This window comes from Ranitomeya variabilis, chromosome 3 (genome assembly GCF_051348905.1).
Source record: "Ranitomeya variabilis isolate aRanVar5 chromosome 3, aRanVar5.hap1, whole genome shotgun sequence".
Lineage (NCBI taxonomy): Eukaryota > Metazoa > Chordata > Amphibia > Anura > Dendrobatidae > Ranitomeya > Ranitomeya variabilis.
In genome coordinates this window covers 1,784,178-1,804,884 of record NC_135234.1, presented here as the reverse complement: position 1 = coordinate 1,804,884, position 20,707 = coordinate 1,784,178, and the positions used below count along the sequence as shown (strand labels likewise).

Sequence of the window (20,707 nt, the reverse complement as noted above, 5' to 3'; positions counted from 1 at the left end):
TCCTAAGAGGCCTTGGACACACATCTCGATGGATTTTATTTCAGATCTGCCTGTTTCCCAGAAGATGTCTGTCATCTGGGTGGTCTGTGACCGTTTCTCTAAAATGGTCCATTTGGTTCCTCTGCCCAAGTTGCCTTCTTCTTCTGAGTTGGTTCCTCTGTTTTTTCAGAATGTTGTCCGATTGCACGGTATTCCTGAGAATATTGTTTCTGACAGAGGTACCCAATTTGTGTCTAGATTTTGGCGGGCATTCTGTGCTAGGATGGGCATAGATTTGTCTTTTTCATCTGCTTTTCACCCTCAGACTAATGGCCAGACCGAGCGGACTAATCAGACCCTTGAGACATATCTGAGGTGTTTTGTCTCTGCTGACCAGGATGATTGGGTTGCTTTTTTGCCATTGGCAGAGTTCGCCCTCAATAATCGGGCCAGTTCTTCCACCTTGGTGTCCCCGTTTTTCTGTAATTCGGGGTTTCACCCTCGATTTTCCTCCGGTCAGGTGGAATCCTCGGATTGTCCTGGAGTGGATGCGGTGGTGGAGAGATTGCATCACATCTGGGGGCAGGTTATGGACAATTTGAAGTTGTCCCAGGAGAAGACTCAGCGTTTTGCCAACCGTCATCGTCGTGTTGGTTCTCGGCTTTGTGTTGGAGATTTAGTGTGGTTGTCTTCTCGTTTTGTCCCTATGAGGGTCTCTTCTCCTAAGTTTAAACCTCGGTTCATCGGCCCTTATAGAATATTGGAGATTCTTAATCCTGTTTCTTTCCGTTTGGACCTCCCTGCGTCCTTTTCCATTCATAACGTTTTTCATCGGTCGTTATTGCGCAGGTATGAGGTACCTGTTGTACCTTCAGTTGAGCCTCCTGCTCCGGTGTTGGTTGAGGGTGAGTTGGAGTACGTTGTGGAGAAAATTTTGGACTCTCGTGTTTCCAGACGGAAACTCCAGTATCTGGTCAACTGGAAGGGTTACGGCCAGGAGGATAATTCTTGGGTCAATGCATCTGATGTTCATGCTTCTGATCTTGTTCGTGCCTTCCATAGGGCTCATCCTGGTCGCCCTGGTGGATCTGGTGAGGGTTCGGTGCCCCCTCCTTGAGGGGGGGGTACTGTTGTGAATTTGGATTCTGGGCTCCCCCGGTGGCCGCTTGTGGAATTGGACTTGTCATCCTCTTTCCTGTTTCACCTGGTTCCATCAGTAGTGGGTGTCGCTATTTAAGCTCATTTCTCTGGTGGTTTCTTGCCGGTCAACAATGTTATCTGATGCCTCTCAGTGCTTGTTCCTGCTTCTAGACAACTACTAGATAAGTTGGACTTTTGTCCATGTTTTGTTTTGCCTATTTGTTCCAGTTCACAGCTGAAGTTTTGTTACTGTGTCTGGAAAGCTCTCGTTGATCAGGGATTGCTACTCTGGCATTATGAGTTAATGCCAGAGTTTAAGGTAATCTCTGGATGGTGTTTTGTTAGTGTTTTTCTGCTGACCATGAAAGTATACTATCTGTCTTCTGCTATCTAGTAAGCGGACCTCAAATTTGCTAAGACTATTTTCCTGCTGCGTTTGTTGTTTCATCTGAACTCACCGTCATTATATGTGGGGGGGCTACTGTCTTCTTTGGAATATTTCTCTAGAGGTGAGCCAGGTCTTATATTTCCCTCTGCTAGCTATTTAGGTCTTAGGCCAGAGCTGGGCATCTAGCGATAAATAGGAAATGCTACCTGGCTATTTCTAGTTGCGCGGCAGGCTTAGTTCATGGTCAGTATAGTTCCATCTTCCGAGAGCTTGTCCCTCTATAGGCTTGCTATGATCTCTGCCTGCAGAGATCATGACATATATATCTCCCCTCCTGTATATATATATCTCCCCTCCTGTGTATATATATATATATATATATATATCTCCCCTCCTGTATATATATATCTCCCCTCCTGTATATATATATCTCCCCTCCTGTATATATATATATATATATATCTCCCCTCCTGTATATATATATATCTCCCCTCCTGTATATATATATATCTCCCCTCCTGTATATATATATATCTCCCCTCCTGTATATATATATATATATATATATATATATATATCTCCCCTCCTGTATATATATATATCTCCCCTCCTGTATATATATATATCTCCCCTCCTGTATATATATATCTCCCCTCCTGTATATATATATATATCTCCCCCTCCTGTATATATATATCTCCCCTCCTGTATATATATATATATCTCCCCTCCTGTATATATATATATCTCCCCTCCTGTATATATATATATCTCCTCCTGTATATATATATATATCTCCCCCTCCTGTATATATATATCTCCCCTCCTGTATATATATATATATCTCCCCTCCTGTATATATATATATCTCCCCTCCTGTATATATATATATCCCCTCCTGTATATATATATATATCTCCCCCCCTGTATATATATATATCTCCCCTCCTGTATATATATATATCTCCCCCCCTGTATATATATATATCTCCCCTCCTGTATATATATATATCCCCTCCTGTATATATATATATCTCCCCCCCTGTATATATATATATCTCCCCTCCTGTATATATATATATCTCCCCTCCTGTATATATATATATCTCCCCTCCTGTATATATATATCCCCTCCTGTATATATATATATCTCCCCCCCTGTATATATATATATCTCCCCCCCTGTATATATATATATCTCCCCCCCTGTATATATATATCTCCCCTCCTGTATATATATATATCTCCCCTCCTGTATATATATATATCTCCCCTCCTGTATATATATATATATCTCCCCTCCTGTATATATATATATCTCCCCCCCTGTATATATATATATCTCCCCCCTGTATATATATATATCTCCCCCCCTGTATATATATATATCTCCCCTCCTGTATATATATATATCTCCCCTCCTGTATATATATATATCTCCTCTCCTGTATATATATATATATCTCCCCTCCTGTATATATATATATATATATATATATATATATATATATATATCTCCCCTCCTGTATATATATATATATATATCTCCCCTCCTGTATATATATATATCTCCCCTCCTGTATATATATATATCCCCTCCTGTATATATATATATCTCCCCTCCTGTATATATATATATCTCCCCTCCTGTATATATATATATATATATATCTCCCCTCCTGTATATATATATATATCCCCTCCTGTATATATATATATCTCCCCTCCTGTATATATATATATCTCCCCTCCTGTATATATATATATCTCCCCTCCTGTATATATATATATATCCCCTCCTGTATATATATATATCCCCTCCTGTATATATATATATCTCCCCCCCTGTATATATATATATCTCCCCTCCTGTATATATATATATATATATATATATATATATATATCTCCCCTCCTGTATATATATATATATCTCCCCTCCTGTATATATATATATATCTCCCCCCCTGTATATATATCTCCCCTCCTGTATATATATATATATATATATATATATATATATATATATATATATATCCCCTCCTGTATATATATATATATCTCCCCTCCTGTATATATATATATATATCCCCTCCTGTATATATATATATCTCCCCCCCTGTATATATATATATCTCCCCTCCTGTATATATATATATATATATCTCCCCTCCTGTATATATATATCTCCCCTCCTGTATATATATATATATATATCTCCCCTCCTGTATATATATATATATATATATATATATATATATATCTCCCCTCCTGTATATATATATATATCTCCCCTCCTGTATATATATATATATCTCCCCCCCTGTATATATATCTCCCCTCCTGTATATATATATATATATATATATATATATATATATATATATATATATATCCCCTCCTGTATATATATATATATCTCCCCTCCTGTATATATATATATATATCCCCTCCTGTATATATATATATCTCCCCCCCTGTATATATATATATCTCCCCTCCTGTATATATATATATATATATCTCCCCTCCTGTGTATTCCTGCAGTTCCCGCTCCGGCCGTTAGGTGTCATCTTCTTCCTCTCGGTGACGTCACCCTTGTTCTGCGCAGACGCTTTTGGTGGAAAATGACACCTGACAAGTTCGGCGCCAGCTGTTCTCCTGCGTCATCGCTTGGTAACCATGGCAGCAGAGACATCAATGTGCGCGTCAGAACCCCGGTCACCAGGCAACAGGGCGGAGTTTCTGGGCCGATGGCGCAGGTGTGACGTCAATAAGGCGGGGCTACGGTGCTGTGGGCGGAGTTATGTAGCGCAGACACTAGAAACACGTGATGAACGGGGAAAGAAGACGAGAAACCGGGCGAGAAGCATGAGCAAGAGGGAGAGCGGGAGCTGAGAGACCCCCGGGACAGGTGAGGGAGGAGAGACCCCCGGGAGAGAGAGGAGACCCCCGGGAGAGAGATTAGACCCCCGGGAGAGAGAGAGGAGAGACCCGGGAGTGAGGGGAGACCCCCGGGAGAGAGAGGAGAGACCCCCGGGAGAGAGAGGAGAGACCCCCGGGAGAGAGAGGGGAGACCCCCGGGAGAGAGAGAGAGAGAGGAGAGACTCCCGGGAGAGAGAGGGGAGACCCCCGGGAGAGAGAGGAGAGACCCCCGGGAGAGAGAGGGGAGACCCCCGGGAGAGAGAGGGGAGACCCCCGGGAGAGAGAGGAGAGACCCCCGGGAGAGAGAGGAGAGACCCCCGGGAGAGAGGAGAGACCCCCGGGAGAGAGAGAGAGGAGAGACTCCCGGGAGAGAGAGGAGACCCCCGGGAGAGAGAGAGAGGGGAGACCCCCGGGAGAGAGAGAGAGGAGAGACCCCCGGGAGAGAGAGGGGAGACCCCCGGGAGAGAGAGGAGAGACCCCCGGGAGAGAGGAGAGACCCCCGGGAGAGAGAGAGAGGAGAGACTCCCGGGAGAGGGAGGAGACCCCCGGGAGAGAGAGAGAGGGGAGACCCCCGGGAGAGAGAGAGAGGAGAGACCCCCGGGAGAGAGAGGGGAGACCCCCGGGAGAGAGAGAGAGGAGAGACTCCCGGGAGAGAGAGGAGACCCCCGGGAGAGAGAGAGAGGAGAGACCCCCGGGAGAGAGAGAGAGAGGAGAGACTCCCGGGAGAGAGAGAGAGGAGAGACCCCCGGGAGAGAGAGAGAGGAGAGACTCCCGGGAGAGAGAGAGAGAAGAGACTCCCGGGAGAGAGAGGAGACCCCCGGGAGAGAGAGAGAGGAGAGACCCCCGGGAGAGAGAGAGAGAGGAGAGACTCCCGAGAGAGAGAGGAGACCCCCGGGAGAGAGAGAGAGAGAGGAGAGACCCCCGGGAGAGAGAGAGAGGAGAGACTCCCGGGAGAGAGAGGAGACCCCCGGGAGAGAGAGAGAGAGAGGAGAGACCCCCGGGAGAGAGAGGAGAGACCCCCGGGAGAGAGAGAGAGGAGAGACCCCCGGGAGAGAGAGAGAGGAGAGACTCCCGGGAGAGAGAGAGAGAAGAGACTCCCGGGAGAGAGAGGAGACCCCCGGGAGAGAGAGAGAGGAGAGACCCCCGGGAGAGAGAGAGAGAGAGGAGAGACTCCCGGGAGAGAGAGGAGACCCCCGGGAGAGAGAGAGAGAGAGGAGAGACCCCCGGGAGAGAGAGAGAGGAGAGACTCCTGGGAGAGAGAGGAGACCCCCGGGAGAGAGAGAGAGGAGAGACTCCCGGGAGAGAGAGGAGACCCCCGGGAGAGAGAGAGAGAGAGAGGAGAGACCCCCGGGAGAGAGAGAGAGGGGAGACCCCCGGGAGAGAGAGAGAGGAGAGACTCCCGGGAGAGAGAGGAGAGACCCCCGGGAGAGAGAGAGAGGAGAGACCCCCGGGAGAGAGAGAGAGGAGAGACTCCCGGGAGAGAGAGGAGACCCCCGGGAGAGAGAGAGAGAGAGAGGAGAGACCCCCGGGAGAGAGAGAGGAGAGACCCCCGGGAGAGAGAGAGAGGGGAGACCCCCGGGAGAGAGAGGGGAGACCCCCGGGAGAGAGGAGACCCCCGGGAGAGAGAGGGGAGACCCCCGGGAGAGAGAGAGAGAGAGGAGAGACCCCCGGGAGAGAGAGAGAGGGGAGACCCCCGGGAGAGAGAGGGGAGACCCCCGGGAGAGAGAGAGAGGAGAGACTCCCGGGAGAGAGAGAGAGAAGAGACTCCCGGGAGAGAGAGGAGACCCCCGGGAGAGAGAGAGAGGAGAGACCCCCGGGAGAGAGAGAGAGAGGAGAGACTCCCGGGAGAGAGAGGAGACCCCCGGGAGAGAGAGAGAGAGAGGAGAGACCCCCGGGAGAGAGAGAGAGGAGAGACTCCCGGGAGAGAGAGGAGACCCCCGGGAGAGAGAGAGAGAGAGGAGAGACCCCCGGGAGAGAGAGGAGAGACCCCCGGGAGAGAGAGAGAGGAGAGACCCCCGGGAGAGAGAGAGAGGAGAGACTCCCGGGAGAGAGAGAGAGAAGAGACTCCCGGGAGAGAGAGGAGACCCCCGGGAGAGAGAGAGAGGAGAGACCCCCGGGAGAGAGAGAGAGAGAGGAGAGACTCCCGGGAGAGAGAGGAGACCCCCGGGAGAGAGAGAGAGAGAGGAGAGACCCCCGGGAGAGAGAGAGAGGAGAGACTCCCGGGAGAGAGAGGAGACCCCCGGGAGAGAGAGAGAGGAGAGACTCCCGGGAGAGAGAGGAGACCCCCGGGAGAGAGAGAGAGAGAGAGGAGAGACCCCCGGGAGAGAGAGAGAGGGGAGACCCCCGGGAGAGAGAGAGAGGAGAGACTCCCGGGAGAGAGAGGAGAGACCCCCGGGAGAGAGAGAGAGGAGAGACCCCCGGGAGAGAGAGAGAGGAGAGACTCCCGGGAGAGAGAGGAGACCCCCGGGAGAGAGAGAGAGAGAGAGGAGAGACCCCCGGGAGAGAGAGAGGAGAGACCCCCGGGAGAGAGAGAGAGGGGAGACCCCCGGGAGAGAGAGGGGAGACCCCCGGGAGAGAGGAGACCCCCGGGAGAGAGAGGGGAGACCCCCGGGAGAGAGAGAGAGAGAGAGGAGAGACCCCCGGGAGAGAGAGAGAGGGGAGACCCCCGGGAGAGAGAGGGGAGACCCCCGGGAGAGAGAGAGAGGGGAGAGACCCCCGGGAGAGAGAGAGAGGGGAGAGACCCCCGGGAGAGAGAGAGAGGGGAGAGACCCCCGGGAGAGAGAGAGAGGGGAGAGACCCCCGGGAGAGAGAGAGAGGGGAGACCCCCGGGAGAGAGAGGGGAGAGACCCGGGAGAGAGGGGAGACCCCCGGGAGAGAGAGAGAGGAGAGAGAGGGGAGACCCCCGGGAGAGAGAGGAGAGACCCCCGAGACAGGTGAGAGAGGAGAGACCCCCGGGAGAGAGAGAGGAGACCCCCGGGAGAGAGAGAGGAGAGACCCGGGAGAGAGGGGAGACCCCCGGGAGAGAGAGAGAGGAGAGAGAGGGGAGACCCCCGGGAGAGAGAGGAGAGACCCCCGAGACAGGTGAGAGAGAGGAGACCCCCGGGAGAGAGAGGAGACCCCCGGGAGAGAGAGAGAGGAGAGACTCCCGGGAGAGAGAGGAGACCCCCGGGAGAGAGAGAGAGAGAGGAGAGACCCCCGGGAGAGAGAGAGAGGGGAGACCCCCGGGAGAGAGAGAGAGAGGAGAGACCTCCGGGAGAGAGAGAGGAGAGACCCCCGGGAGAGAGAGAGAGGAGAGACCCCCGGGGGAGAGAGAGAGAGGAGAGACTCCCGGGAGAGAGAGGAGACCCCCGGGAGAGAGAGAGAGAGGAGAGACCCCCGGGAGAGAGAGAGAGAGGAGAGACCCCCGGGAGAGAGAGAGAGGAGAGACCCCCGGGAGAGAGAGAGAGGGGAGACCCCCGGGAGAGAGAGGGGAGACCCCCGGGAGAGAGAGGGGAGACCCCCGGGAGAGAGAGAGGAGACCCCCGGGAGAGAGAGAGGGGAGACCCCCGGGAGAGAGAGAGAGAGGAGAGACCCCCGGGAGAGAGAGGAGACCCCCGGGAGAGAGAGAGAGGAGAGACCCCCGGGAGAGAGAGAGAGGGGAGACCCCCGGGAGAGAGGGGAGACCCCCGGGAGAGAGAGGAGACCCCCGGGAGAGAGAGAGAGAGAGGGGAGACCCCCGGGAGAGAGAGAGAGAGAGGGGAGACCCCCGGGAGAGAGAGGGGAGACCCCCGGGAGAGAGAGGGGAGACCCCCGGGAGAGAGAGAGAGGGGAGAGACCCCCGGGAGAGAGAGGGGAGACCCCCGGGAGAGAGAGAGAGAGAGAGGAGAGACCCCCGGGAGAGAGAGGAGAGACCCCCGAGACAGGTGAGAGAGGAGAGACCCCCGGGAGAGAGAGGAGACCCCCGGGAGAGAGAGAGAGGAGAGACCCGGGAGAGAGGGGAGACCCCCGGGAGAGAGAGAGAGGAGAGAGAGGGGAGACCCCCGGGAGAGAGAGGAGAGACCCCCGGGAGAGAGAGGAGACCCCCGGGAGAGAGAGGAGACCCCCGGGAGAGAGAGGAGAGACCCGGGAGAGAGGGGAGACCCCCGGGAGAGAGAGAGAGGAGAGACCCGGGAGAGAGGGGAGACCCCCGGGAGAGAGAGAGAGGAGAGAGAGGGGAGACCCCCGGGAGAGAGAGGAGAGACCCCCGGGAGAGAGAGGAGACCCCCGGGAGAGAGAGGAGACCCCCGGGAGAGAGAGGAGAGACCCGGGAGAGAGGGGAGACCCCCGGGAGAGAGAGGGAGGGGAGCTCCTGCTGACACCTCAAGAGACTGATCTCTTCCCAGACTTCGCCTCCATGGAGGAGGAGAAACTGCCGATAACACTGGGGGAATAGGAACGTGCCCCCGACTGTGAGGAGCCTGGTGGGCCACGGACCCCCCACCTCCCACCTTCTACCATCTGCTTTGGCAATGCTGACATGTCCTGCCAATGAGGAGAGGGGGGACGTCTGCAACATCGTGCTCTGCCCCCGACTCTTCCCCCCCCCCCCCCCCCCCCATTGTGGCTCCTGTGCCCCCCCTCCCCCCATTGTGGCTCCCGTGTGCCCCCTGACTCTCTTCCTCCCTCTGCAGGATGGTGATTCTCAGGGACGGCCGTGCTGCCCATAGACCCCTCCGGGTCGGCTTTTATGACATTGGGGCGACACTCGGCAAAGGCAACTTCGCGGTGGTGAAACTGGCGAGACACCGAGTGACCAACACACAGGTAGTGGGGGGCAGGGGCCGGGTGTGGGGGGCAGGGTCCGGGTGTGGGGGGCGCAGCGCGGGTCATCACCTCTCACCCTCCTCCTCGCAGGTCGCCATCAAGATCATCGATAAAACGCGACTGGACCGCACCAATCTGGAGAAGATTTATAGAGAGGTCCAGATCATGAAACGCCTGCGCCACCCCCACATCATCCGCCTGTACCAGGTGAGGGACTGTACCCCCTGTGTGTCCCCTCACCACCCTCACACGACCCCCATATACTGTGCTGCCTCCCATGACCCCCATATACTGTGCTGCCTCCCATGACCCCCCCATATATACTGTGCTGCCTCCCATGACCCCCCCATATATACTGTGCTGCCTCCCATGACCCCCATATATACTGTGCTGCCTCCCATGACCCCCATATATACTGTGCTGCCTCCCATGACCCCCCCATATATACTGTGCTGCCTCCCATGACCCCCATATATACTGTGCTGCCTCCCATGACCCCCATATATACTGTGCTGCCTCCCATGACCCCCATATATACTGTGCTGCCTCCCATGACCCCCATATATACTGTGCTGCCTCCCATGACCCCCATATATACTGTGCTGCCTCCCATGACCCCCCCCCCATATGCTGTGCCCCACTTCCTCACATGAGCCCTTCGCCTCCCTCCGCGCCGCTCCCCAGGCCTCCCTCCGCGCCGCTCCCCAGGCCTCCCTCCGCGCCGCTCCCCAGGCCTCCCTCCGCGCCGCTCTCCAGGCCTCCCTCCGCGCCGCTCTCCAGGCCTCCCTCCGCGCCGCTCTCCAGGCCTCCCTCCGCGCCGCTCCCCAGGCCTCCCTCCACGCTGCGCCCCTCGCTGCCATTACTCTTCCGTTATGTTGCAGGTGATGGAGACCAAAGACATGATTTATATCGTCACAGAATACGCCAGAAATGGGGAGTTGTTTGGTGAGTGTGCGCCGGTGTCGCTGGTAGCGCAGACCTAGTGTATGTCACGGTCTGACCCCTGTGTGTCCCACAGATTACCTGACCGTCCGCAGGCGCCTGTCTGAGGAGGAAGCCAGAGCCAAATTCCTGCAGATCCTGTCCGCGGTGGAGTATTGTCATTCCCAGAACATTGTCCACCGAGACCTAAAGACCGAGAACCTGCTGCTGAGCGATAGCATGGACGTCAAGCTGGCCGGTGAGCCGGGGGGCTGGGCGGGCTGGTGCTGAGAGACCAACAGGCCCTGGTGAGGGTGGCCCTGAGGATGGAGTAGCCTGGGCCCTGGTGAGGGTGGCCCTGAGGACGGAGTAGCCTGGGCCCTGGTGAGGGTGGCCCTGAGGACGGAGTAGCCTGGGCCCTGGTGAGGGTGGCCCTGAGAAGGTGGTAGGACAGGGCCTGCTGAGGGTGGCCCTGAGGAGGGGGCAGGATGGGCCCTGGTGAGGGTGGCCCTGAGGAGAGGGTAGCCCCAATCCTGCTGAGGGTGTCCCTGAGGATTAGTGGATAGGATGGGCCATGGTGAGGATATCCCTGAAGAGTAGGTAGGCCTGGTGAGGGTGGCACTGAAGAGGGAGTAGCCTTGGCCCTGGTGAGGGTGGCCCTGAGGAGGGACTAGCCTGGGCCCTGGTGAGGGTGGCCCTGAGGAGGGACTAGCCTGGGTCCTGGTGAGGGTGGCCCTGAGGAGGAGGTAGCCCCATCCATGATGAGGGTGGCCTTGACGAGGGGGTAGCTTGGTCCTGCTGAGAGGGTGGCTGTAAGGAGGTGTAGAATGGGGCCTGATGAGGGTGGCCCTGAGGAAGTGGTAGGAGCGGACCTGGTGAGGGTGTCTTTTGAGGAGGTGGTAGAACGGGGCCTGGTGAAGGTGACCCTCAGGAGTTGGTAGGACGGGACCTGGTGTGAGTGTCTTTTGAGGAGGTGGTGGGACGGGGCCTGGTGAGGGTGTTTTTTGAGGAGGTGGTGCTCTGGGGCCTGGAGAGGATGTCTTTTTGAGGAGGTGGTAGGACGGGACCTGGTGAGGGTGTCTTTTGAGGAGGTGATGGGACGGGGTCTGGTGTGGGTGGCCCTGAGGAGGTGGAAGGATGGGACCTGGTGAAGGTGTATTTTAAGGAGGTGGTAGAACGGGGCCTGGTGAGGGTGGCCCTGAGGAGGTGGTAGGACGGGACCTGGTGAAGGTGTATTTTGAGGAGGTGATGGGACGGGGCCTGGTGAGGGTGTCCCTGAGGAGGTGGTAGGACGGGACCTGGTGAAGGTGTATTTTGAGGAGGTGATGGGACAGGACCTTGTATGGGTGGCCCTGAGGAGGTGGTAGGACGGGACCTGGTGAAGGTGTATTTTGAGGAGGTGATGGGACAGGGCCTTGTATGGGTGGCCCTGAGGAGGTGGAAGGACGGGACCTGATGAAGGTGTCTTTTGAGGAGGTGGTAGAACGGGGCCTGGTGAGGGTGTGCCTGAGGAGGTGGAAGGATGGGACCTGGTGAGGGTGTATTTTGAGGAGGTGATGGGACGGGGCCTGGTGTGGGTGGCCTTGAGGAGGGAGTAGCATGGGCCCTTGTGACGGAGGGCGTTGAGGGTGATGGCACAAGTGGTGACAGGTTGTAACAAACACTATTAATGTTTCTCTGTAGATTTTGGATTTGGTAACTTCTACATGGAGGGTCGGCCCCTCAATACCTGGTGTGGGAGCCCCCCGTATGCGGCCCCAGAAGTGTTCCAGGGAAAGGAGTATGAGGGGCCTCTACTGGATGTCTGGGTGAGTCCTGCATGACGTGGCGGGAAGGGGATGTACTCTGTATATATTACCCCGGTGCAGGGAGTTCTGTATATACGGGGGTGTATATATTACCCCGGTGCAGGGAGTTCTGTATATACGGGGGGTGTATATATTACCCCGGTGCAGGGAGCTCTGTATATACAGGGGGGGTGTATATATTACCCCGGTGCAGGGAGCTCTGTATATACAGGGGGTGTATATATTACCCCGGTGCAGGGAGCTCTGTATATACGGGGGGTGTATATATTACCCCGGTGCAGGGAGCTCTGTATATACGGGGTGTGTGTATATATTACCCCGGTGCAGGAAGTTCTGTATATACGGGGGTGTATATATTACCCCGGTGCAGGGAGCTCTGTATATATGGGGGGTGTATATATTACCCCGGTGCAGGGTGCTCTGTATCTACAGGGGGGGGGGGGGGTGTATATATATTACCCCGGTGCAGGAAGTTCTGTATATACGGGGGTGTATATATTACCCCGGTGCAGGGTGCTCTGTATATACGGGGGGTGTATATATTACCCCGGTGCAGGGAGCTCTGTATATACGGGGTGTATATATTACCCCGGTGCAGGGTGCTCTGTATATACGGGGGGTGTATATATTACCCCGGTGCAGGGTGCTCTGTATATACGGGGTGTATATATTACCCCGGTGCAGGGAGCTCTGTATATACGGGGGGTGTATATATTACCCCGGTGCAGGGAGCTCTGTATATACGGGGTGTATATATTACCCCGGTGCAGGGAGCTCTGTATATACAGAGGGGTGTATATATTACCCCGGTGCAGGGAGCTCTGTATATACGGGGGTGTATATATTACCCCGGTGCAGGGAGCTCTGTATATACGGGGGTGTATATATTACCCCGGTGCAGGGAGCTCTGTATATACGGGGTGTATATATTACCCCAGTGCAGGGAGCTCTGTATATACGGGGGGTGTATATACTACCCCGGTGCAGGGAGCTCTGTATATACGGGGGGTGTATATATTACCCCGGTGCAGGGAGCTCTGTATATATGGGGGATGTATATATTACCCCGGTGCAGGGTGCTCTGTATATATGGGGGATGTATATATTACCCCGGTGCAGGGAGCTCTGTATATATGGGGGATGTATATATTACCCCGGTGCAGGGTGCTCTGTATATACAGGGGGTGTGTATATTATCCCGGTGCAGGGAGCTCTGTATATATGGGGGGTGTATATATTACCCCGGTGCAGGGAGCTCTGTATATATGGGGGGTGTATATATTACCCCGGTGCAGGGAGCTCTGTATATACAGGGGGTGTATATATTACCCCGGTGCAGGGAGCTCTGTATATACGGGGTGTGTATATATTACCCCGGTGCAGGGAGCTCTGTATATACGGGGGGTGTATATATTACCCCGGTGCAGGGAGCTCTGTATATACGGGGGGTGTATATATTACCCCGGTGCAGGGAGCTCTGTATATATGGGGGGTGTATATATTACCCCGGTGCAGGGTGCTCTGTATATATGGGGTGTGTATATATTACCCCGGTGCAGGGTGCTCTGTATATACGGTGTGTATATATTACCCCGGTGCAGGGAGCTCTGTATATATGGGGGGTGTATATATTACCCCGGTGCAGGGAGCTCTGTATATACGGGGTGTATATATTACCCCGGTGCAGGGAGCTCTGTATATACGGGGGGTGTATATATTACCCCGGTGCAGGGAGCTCTGTATATACGGGGGGTGTATATATTACCCCGGTGCAGGGAGCTCTGTATATATGGGGGGTATATATTACCCCGGTGCAGGGAGCTCTGTATATACGGGGGTGTATATATTACCCCGGTGCAGGGAGCTCTGTATATACGGTGTGTATATATTACCCCGGTGCAGGGAGCTCTGTATATATGGGGTGTATATATTACCCCGGTGCAGGGAGCTCTGTATATACAGGGGTGTATATATTACCCCGGTGCAGGGAGCTCTGTATATACGGGGGTGTATATATTACCCCGGTGCAGGGAGCTCTGTATATACGGGGTGTATATATTACCCCAGTGCAGGGAGCTCTGTATATACGGGGGGTGTATATATTACCCCGGTGCAGGGAGCTCTGTATATACGGGGGGTGTATATATTACCCCGGTGCAGGGAGCTCTGTATATACGGGGGTGTATATATTACCCCGGTGCAGGGTGCTCTGTATATACGGGGGTGTATATATTACCCCGGTGCAGGGAGCTCTGTATATACGGGGGTGTATATATTACCCCGGTGCAGGGAGCTCTGTATATACGGGGGTGTATATATTACCCCGGTGCAGGGAGCTCTGTATATATGGGGGATGTATATATTACCCCGGTGCAGGGAGCTCTGTATATATGGGGTGTATATATTACCCCGGTGCAGGGAGCTCTGTATATACGGGGGGTGTATATATTACCCCGGTGCAGGGAGCTCTGTATATATGGGGGGTATATATTACCCCGGTGCAGGGAGCTCTGTATATACGGGGGGTGTATATATTACCCCGGTGCAGGGAGCTCTGTATATACGGGGGTGTATATATTACCCCGGTGCAGGGAGCTCTGTATATACGGGGGTGTATATATTACCCCGGTGCAGGGAGCTCTGTATATACGGGGGTGTATATATTACCCCGGTGCAGGGAGCTCTGTATATATGGGGTGTATATATTACCCCGGTGCAGGGAGCTCTGTATATACGGGGGGTGTATATATTACCCCGGTGCAGGGAGCTCTGTATATATGGGGGGTATATATTACCCCGGTGCAGGGAGCTCTGTATATACGGGGGGTGTATATATTACCCCGGTGCAGGGTGCTCTGTATATACAGAGGGGTGTATATATTACCCCGGTGCAGGGAGCTCTGTATATACGGGGGTGTATATATTACCCCGGTGCAGGGAGCTCTGTATATACGGGGGATGTATATATTACCCCGGTGCAGGGAGCTCTGTATATATGGGGTGTATATATTACCCCGGTGCAGGGAGCTCTGTATATACGGGGGGTGTATATATTACCCCGGTGCAGGGTGCTCTGTATATACGGGGTGTATATATTACCCCGGTGCAGGGAGCTCTGTATATACGGGGGTGTATATATTACCCCGGTGCAGGGAGCTCTGTATATACGGGGGTGTATATATTACCCCGGTGCAGGGAGCTCTGTATATATGGGGGATGTATATATTACCCCGGTGCAGGGAGCTCTGTATATATGGGGTGTATATATTACCCCGGTGCAGGGAGCTCTGTATATACGGGGGGTGTATATATTACCCCGGTGCAGGGAGCTCTGTATATATGGGGGGTATATATTACCCCGGTGCAGGGAGCTCTGTATATACGGGGGGTGTATATATTACCCCGGTGCAGGGAGCTCTGTATATACGGGGGGTGTATATATTACCCCGGTGCAGGGAGCTCTGTATATACGGGGGGTGTATATATTACCCCGGTGCAGGGAGCTCTGTATATACGGGGGGTGTATATATTACCCCGGTGCAGGGTGCTCTGTATATACAGGGGTGTATATATTACCCCGGTGCAGGGAGCTCTGTATATACGGGGTGTGTATATATTACCCCGGTGCAGGGAGCTCTGTATATACGGGGGGTGTATATATTACCCCGGTGCAGGGAGCTCTGTATATACGGGGGGTGTATATATTACCCCGGTGCAGGGAGCTCTGTATATATGGGGGGTATATATTACCCCGGTGCAGGGTGCTCTGTATATACGGGGGGGTGTAATATAGGATACCTTGTATGTGTATAGTGTGTTTATAAGATACCCCATATATAGGGGCATGTAAAAGTTTGTGCACCTTAGGGTTAAAATTACAGTTTTTGTGAAGCACGTTGAAGATGAAATGATCTAAAAGCCTAACGTTACAGACGACACAACTCCTCCTTATTTTATGTAAAAAAAAAATAAATAAAACGTATATATTTTCATCTTTTACATCTTAAAAATTGCAGAAAGTAAAGTGGACCGGGCCGAGCTTTGTGCCCCCTATATTTGTAGTACCTAGTGGCGCCCCCTTTTACAGGTATCACAGCTTGTAAACGCTTTTGTAGCCAGAGAAGAGTCTTTTAGTTCTTCTGATTTTCCTCCGTTCTTCCTTGGAGAATTCCTCCCATTCTGTGGGATTCCCGGTCGTCTTGCTTCCTCTGCTGTTTTGAGGTCCAGCCACAGATTTTCAATGATGCTCAGATCAGGGGACTGTGAGGGCCATTGTGAACCCTTCAGCTTTCGCCTTCTGAGGTCGTCTATTGTGGGTTGTGACGTGTGTTTAGGATCATTCTCCATTTGTAGCAGCCATCCTCATCCTCATCCTCTTCCTCATCCTCTTCTCACCTTCAGCTTTTTTACAGATGGTGTTATGTTTGCATCAACAATTTGTTGAAATTTCATTGAATCCATTTTGCCCTCTACCGGTGAAATGTCCCCGTGTCATCAGCTGCAGCACAACCCCAGAGCATGATTGGTCCCCATGGCTAATGGCCGGCGAGATGCTCTTTTCCTGAAAACGCCTTGTTACCTGCTGATAGCCTTCTCCTGCTTTGTGGGTCTCCACCATTAAGCATCTACAGCTCTGGCAAAAACTGAGACTACTGCAAAATGTTCAGTTTGTCTGATTGTTCTCGTTATATTTTTGAGTAAATTGTTCTTTTATTCTATAAACTACTGACAACATGTCTCCGAGGTTCCAAGCAATAAAGGTTGTATTTTCTCTTCTGACAAAGAAAAATGGTCAAAATAACCCCCCCCCCCAAGTGGTTTCAGACCTCAGATAATGCAAAGAAAACAAGTCCATAATCATTTAGAAGCAACAATACTAATGTTTTACCCCAGGAAGAGTTCAGAAATCAATATTGTGTGGAATAACCATGATTGTTAATCCCAGCTTTCCTGCGTCTTGGCAGCTTTCCTCCAGTCTCTCACTTGCTCCTGGTACAATAATGTCAGCAGTTCTTCTCTGTGTGATGCCTTGTGACTGTCCATCACCCTCCTGATCACATTCCAGGGGTTTACAATGGGGTTCAGGTCTGGAGACTGGGCGGCCATGACAGGGATGTGATGTGGGGGTCTCGTCATTTTTGCCAGAGCTGTATATACCTGTTCACAATGACAGTAATTTTGATGTGGGGTGCCCAAACCTTTACATGCCACTGTATATGCTGTGTGTTTAGGGTCCTCCATATACAGTGGGTACAGAAAGTATTCACACCCCTATAAACTTGTCATTCTGTTTCATTGCAGCCATTTAGTAAATTCAAAAAAGTTCATTTTTTCCATTACACTCTGCGCCCCATCCTGACTGAAAACCCCCCAGAAATGTAGAAATTTTTGCAATTTAAAAAAAGAAAAAAACCTGAAATATCCCATGGCCATAAGTCTGCAGCCCCTTTGCTCAGACCCTCATATTTGTCCCATGCTGTCCATTTCCTTGTGATCCTCCGTGAGATGGTTCTCCTCCTTCACTGGAGGCCAGCTGTGTGTAATTACACTGACAGGACGTGATTTGGGAAGGCGCACCCCTGTCTGTATAAGGCTACTTCCACACAGCGTCGTTTTGGAGAAAAAACGCATCCTGCAAAGTTGCCCACAGGATGCGTGATTTCTCCATAGACTTTCATTAGCGACGCATTGCCACACGTCGCATCCGTCCTGCGACGGATGTGTCGTGTTTTGGCGGACCGTCAGCACAAAAAATGTTCCATGTAACGCTTTTTTGTGCGTCGTGTCTGCCATTTTCGACCGCACATGCGCGGCCGGAACTCCGCCCCCTCCTCCCCGGACATTACAATGGGGCAGCGGATGCGTTGTAAAACTGCATCCGCTGCCCACGTTGTGCTACATTAACACACTGTCCGAAGACCTCACAGCTCACAGTGCATGTCAGACCAAAGGAGAATCATGAGGTCAAAGGAAGTGGCCAAGGAGCTCAGAGACAGAATTGTGGCACAGATCTGGCCAAGGTTACAACACAATTTCTGCAGTACTCAAGGTTCCTAAGAGCACAGTGGCCTCCATAATCCTTAAATGGAAGAAGTTTGGGACCACCAGAAGTCTTTCTAGACCTGGCCGTCCAGCCAAACTGAGCAATTGTGGGAGAAGAGCCTTGGTGAGAGAGGTAAAGAAGAACCCCAAGATCACTGTGGCTGAGCTCCAGAGATGCAGTAGGGAGATCAGAGAAAGTTCCACAAAGTCAAGTATCACTGAAACCCTCCACCAGTCAGGTCTTTATGGCAGAGTGGCCTGATGGAAGCCTCTCCTCAGTGCAAGACATATGAATGCCCACATAGTTTGCTAAAAAACACATGAAGGACTCCTAGACTATGAGAAATAAGATTCTCTGGTCTGATGAGATGAAGATAGACCTTTTTGGTGATAATTCTAAGCGGTATGTGTGCAGAAAACCAGGCACTGCTCATCACCTGCCCAATACAATCCCCACAGTGAAGCATGGTGGAGGCAGCATCATGCTATGGGGGTGTTTTTCAGCTGCAGGGACAGGACAACTGGTTGTCATTGAAGGAAACATGAATGCGGCCAAGTACAGAGATATCCTGGATGAAAACCTCTTCCATAGTGCTCTGGACCTCAGACGTGGCTGAAGGTTCACCTTCCAGCAAGACAATGACCCTAAGCACACAGCTAAAATAACAAAGGAGTGTCTTCAGAACAACTCTGTGACCATTCTTGACCGGCCCAGCCAGAGCCCTGACCTAAACCCAATGGAGCATCTCTGGAGAGACCTGGAAATGGCGTCCACCAACGTTCACCATCCACCAACGTTCACCATCCAACCTGATGGAAAAATGTAAAGGGGTCTGAATACTACCCACTGTCTATGGTGTGTGTGTATCTATACCTAGTATATTAAGTTGTTTGTCGCACACATCCTGGCATCTGCAGTGCCACGTCTCGTGCTGGTGGCTTACGCTACGTCTCTTCCTCTCCTCAGAGTTTGGGGGTCGTTCTTTATGTTTTGCTTTGTGGATCGTTTCCCTTCGATGGACCGACCCTCCCGGCTGTGCGGCAGAGGGTCCTAGATGGCCGCTTCCGAATCCCATACTACATGTCCCAAGGTGAGCGGCTGGCTGATAGGGATTGTCGTGTCCTTTACATGTTCGTCCTAGTGGAGGGTTGGGGGTCTATGTGCCATCCTCCTTGGTTTTCCACTTTATCCCCCATTAACTGACTCTTGTGCTGTCGCCTGCAGACTGCGAGTCTCTGCTGCGCCGGATGCTGGTGGTCGACCCAGGAAAGCGGCTGAGCATTGCACAGATCCGACAGCACCAGTGGTTCCAGGGTGTAGCCCCCCATGAGCCCATCCTGCACTCCCACAACCTGGCACCCCAGCCCTGCGTACAAGCTCTGGCCGTCATGCAGAGTCTGGGCATCGACAGAGAGCGCACCCTGCAGGTGAGTGGCTGTACTGTCCGGCTCTGCGCAACTCCACACAGCAGCGCTAAGTCCCAGAGTGATGCTCGTCTCGCTCTCTCAGGCTCTGCAGAACGACACCTATGATCATTATGCCGCCATCTACTACCTCCTGGTGGAGCGGCTGCAGGGGTCGCGGCTTGGACAGCCCTCAGAAGCCGAAACCAAAGCCTCACTGGACTGTGTGAAGGTAAAGGCCCTGAGGGGCGGGGTGGGGCAGTCAGCAGTCAGGACTCTGGGGGGTGGGGCGGGGTGGTCTGGGGGGTTGGGGCGGTCAGGATTTGCGGGGCAGTCAGGACGTTCAGGACTCTGGGGGGTGGGGCGGTCAGGATTCGTGGGGCGGGGCGGTCAGGACTCTGTGGGGCGGGGTGGTCAGGATTTTCGGGGCGGTCAGGACGTTCAGGACTCTGAGGGTTGGGGCGGTCAGGATTCGTGGGGCGGTCAGGACTCTGGGGGTTGGGGCGGTCAGGACGTTCAGGACTCTGGGGGGTTGGGGCGGTCAGGACTCGGGCGGGGCAGTCAGGACTCTGGGGGGCAGGGCGGTCAGGATTCGTGGGGCGGGGCAGTCAGGACTCTGGGGGGCAGGGCGGTCAGGACGTTCAGGACTCTGGGGGGTGGGGCGGTCAGGATTCGTGGGGCGGGGCGGTCAGGACTCTGTGGGGCGGGGTGGTCAGGATTTTCGGGGCGGTCAGGACGTTCAGGACTCTGAGGGTTGGGGCGGTCAGGATTCGTGGGGCGGTCAGGACTCTGGGGGTTGGGGCGGTCAGGACGTTCAGGACTCTGGGGGGTTGGGGCGGTCAGGACTCGGGCGGGGCAGTCAGGACTCTGGGGGGCAGGGCGGTCAGGATTCGTGGGGCGGGGCAGTCAGGACTCTGGGGGGCAGGGCGGTCAGGACGTTCAGGACTCTGGGGGGTTGGGGCGGTCAGGACTCGTGGAGCGGGGCGGTCAGGACGTTCAGGACTCTGGGGTGCTGGGCGACATGTCCACTGCTGCATTTCTGATCCACGGTCTCCTCCCCTACAGGCCTCCTCCTCTGCCGGCTCGTCCCTCTTGTGTCAGCCGCGGGCTGCGGTGACAGATTATGATTGTGAGCTCAGCGGTCCGCTGCAGGTGAGTGATCTGGCACAGGTGTAGGATAGTGGTGTAGGATACGTGTCCATCCCTGTAGTCACACAGAAGCGTATACGCACACGTACACATATAGAATACTGCGAGGTTGTGGATGATACAATTAATGAGGGCCCCCCAGCTGCCACGGGGCGGCCTCCCCCTGATG

General features: G+C 53.5%; 1 protein-coding gene across 2 annotated transcripts in view; it reads left to right on the top strand.

Annotated features, from left to right (window-relative positions):
* Positions 1-4,140: 4,140 nt before the first annotated feature.
* The window catches only part of SIK1 (salt inducible kinase 1), a 35,308-nt gene continuing 18,741 nt past the window's right edge, over positions 4,141-20,707 (top strand). Inside the window, exons 1-10 of one of the 2 annotated variants that reach the window (XM_077293538.1) lie at positions 4,141-4,269; positions 9,082-9,214; positions 9,305-9,421; positions 10,096-10,159; positions 10,233-10,394; positions 11,819-11,943; positions 18,953-19,076; positions 19,211-19,413; positions 19,496-19,621; positions 20,455-20,541. In XM_077293538.1, coding sequence (XP_077149653.1) covers positions 4,190-4,269; positions 9,082-9,214; positions 9,305-9,421; positions 10,096-10,159; positions 10,233-10,394; positions 11,819-11,943; positions 18,953-19,076; positions 19,211-19,413; positions 19,496-19,621; positions 20,455-20,541 — 1,221 coding nt within the window. In that variant the 5' untranslated portion in view covers positions 4,141-4,189. The other variant, XM_077293540.1, reaches the window with a different exon arrangement.